The sequence below is a fragment of the Cyprinodon variegatus genome, unplaced genomic scaffold (genome assembly GCF_000732505.1).
Source record: "Cyprinodon variegatus isolate N-32 unplaced genomic scaffold, C_variegatus-1.0 Scaffold2439, whole genome shotgun sequence".
Taxonomy (NCBI): Eukaryota; Metazoa; Chordata; class Actinopteri; order Cyprinodontiformes; family Cyprinodontidae; genus Cyprinodon; species Cyprinodon variegatus.
The window spans coordinates 7,057-9,876 of NW_015152892.1; the positions used below are offsets into that span (position 1 = coordinate 7,057).

At 37.2% G+C, this 2,820-nt stretch overlaps 1 protein-coding gene across 1 annotated transcript in view; it reads left to right on the plus strand.

The window, feature by feature from the left end:
- The first annotated feature begins 693 nt into the window (after positions 1-693).
- Positions 694-2,820, plus strand: part of LOC107080873 (GTPase IMAP family member 7-like) — an 11,967-nt gene continuing 9,840 nt past the window's right edge. Inside the window, exons 1-2 of the mRNA XM_015369080.1 lie at positions 694-876; positions 1,004-1,040. Of these exons, the coding sequence (XP_015224566.1) occupies positions 694-876; positions 1,004-1,040 (220 nt within the window). The remainder of the gene's footprint in view (positions 877-1,003; positions 1,041-2,820) is intronic.

A 2,820-nucleotide genomic window follows, 5' to 3' on the forward strand; every position in this document is an offset into this window, starting at 1 on the left:
GACCAAACTGGAAACTGGTTAGAGACCTTTAATAAAAGTGTTACGCTGATGCAGTAGGAAACTTACTTGATAGGAGGATAAGAGTAGTTTTTCGCCAAAAGAGGGTCTGGTGATGATTGCAGAAGAGGTGTGCTGATGGTGCAGCTGCTTTTTATTTAATAAGCCATTGCTATTAATAAACCATTTACAGCGTGGGAAGTCATAGCATTATATAGCATAATAGGGGTGATAACTAGGTACATTTACATTTCTCGTGCACGTGCTCACGATTGAATAGGTGGACTGCATCGGGTTTACGGTTACAAATTTTGGCAGATGCATTCAAAGTTCATCTGAGGTGCTGAATGAGGAAGCTGGGTTTACAGTAAACATGGCCTTAAATTCAATATTTATCTTCTTTTAGAAATTATACTTTTCTAACAAAATAATGTTTTTGTTGTGTCATTACAGACACAATCCACAAATCATGTTTATTTCTTTAGGATAAACTGAAATGAAAAAGTAAACAAAATGTCTTTTTGCATCTTTAAGCTATTATTTTGTAGAACTACATTCTGTTGCAGGTACAGTTTTCAAACTTATGGGTTTTCTCTTAAATAAGCTTTACAGATCTTCACTAAACATTTTGCATATTCTTCTTTGAATATGAAATCAAACTAGGTTATATCATGTATTCGCTTTATGTTAACCTAAATGGATTATATCTTGACACAGAGCCCGCTGTTTGATTCCACCACAACTGCTTGGTCACCTGGAGAACATCAACTAGACCCTGAGAACAATCTGTATTCAGAGCTTGAAGAACATGCAGATGGAGGAGAACATAAGCAAGATCTCAGTTCTGATAATTTTGTCGCAGAGGAAGGGGATGCTGGAGTGAGTGGTATTCCCCGATCTAGTTCATGTCTAACCAAAATATATTCAGTGTGCAGTTCCTACATTTTTTAATCAAACTTTACGATAACAATTTACTTATATAAATTACCATTTCCTTATACACCAGGTCACTTCTACTGACCATACAGAATCTGTCGATGAGGGTAAGTGGACCTTTGTTCTTTTCTGTCACTCTTGCTGTTCAAAGTGTATACACTATTTAAAGACTTGCTTACAGTAGTTCTGAGGTATAAGTCAACACAACAGAATCTCTTTTTCAAAGCATAAGACCAAATGTACATTTCACAAAACAAAATTACATTTCACAAAAATTTACAAATGACAAAAATCACCCGGGAAGGGAATGTACCACCTATTGGGCTGACCTTGAGTTGAAAATGCAAGTCCTCTTTTGGGGACCACAGGTTGCTGGAATGCATTCTTCTTCATCAGCATATTGCATTGATCTGTCATTCCGTTATTAACAGATGAGTGACACCTGTTAATGAATGGCTTATTAATGATCTCAGCACATTGCAACAGAGATCTGGCTGAGTATGTGCAAAGATGAAGCAAAGAGTAGGGGCTAATCCCTCCCCCACCCCACAACTCATGTTTGTGCCCACGGAGGGTCGGCCATATTTATTCCAATCTGAAACCAATTAATTGTGGCACCAATTATGTTCAGCCTGGAGGATAAATGTATAAATGCAAATTCCATGTATGGGTTGCACACATTGAGTAATGAAACACCTCACCAACAAATTTTGTTCACATAGGCTATAGAAATAATTTTGTTATAAGTGCAATTGTCTTGACAAGTTATCACACTATTTGATCTAAATAAAGTCATACAGGCTAAAAAGGTTAAACTCAACAACATACAATGAGTCGCATGTTTAAGTAGCAGTATTGTTAACCATTTATGTTTTCTAGACAGTCTTCAGCTCTCGTTCTCAACCAGCCGGTGTATCATGGCAGTAGTGGCTGCATGAGCTTAAACTGCTACTATGGTGAGGGCAGTTTTCTGTTCCAGTATTGCGAGGAATTACCATCTCAAACCCAGAGGGCTTATTTATATCCTTTTGTGCAATGAAGGCGACTTAATTCTGCAGAGAATAGTGATAAGTTACTGTAGATGAGAGAAGGGAGTAGCCACTGATTGGGAAAGACAAACAGGGTTGAACCTGTGTAGAAAATGATTGGAGCTGGGACACAGTTGACAGAGAAGTGTTTGTCAGAGTTGAGTATCAACCACACATGTTTTGAGTGAGGGGTTGTGAGTTTAAACTGCACCCCTAGGTTGGTGGCACAGAAAATACGCCATAGAAGTCAGATGCAGCAGCTGCAGGCCATAGCTGCAGTCAGAAAGAGAAAAGCAACTCTTCTCTATTCCCCATTGAAAATACAAAGCTTCACTAACCCTCCCTGGATATAAAAGCGGAATGTAAGTACAACATTAAACGTAATCTAGTTTCTTTCAAACTGTTGCACTAAAATAGACCAGTCTCTGCATTTAATTCATACACTGGTTCATCCTCTGTTTGTACCTCTACTGACTCTCTTTAAGTTAAATTTGATGTCATAACAAGATCAATATATGTTGTATAATCAGGTAAAATATTATTGAATACTTTGAAATAATTTTATAGAGGTCATCCTTAGTTTTAAACATATTTTGAGTGTTTAATTACTTTTTGTCTCCTCAATGTTGATATTCCCCTCTTCCTTTCTCCTATGGAAAATCATTGAACCATTTGAGCTGAAGTTTGCAACAACATTTATTTACTTCAATAACGGATCGTAAATGATCCTCATTAGCATGATGCAATTCAGTGTTGTATAAGTCACTGCATCCCCAAAAGAATTATGTGTTACCTCCCCAATAATATGTAAGGGGAAATCACGCCTTGTTCATTCTGAGAAATGGCTTTGAAGCAAAAT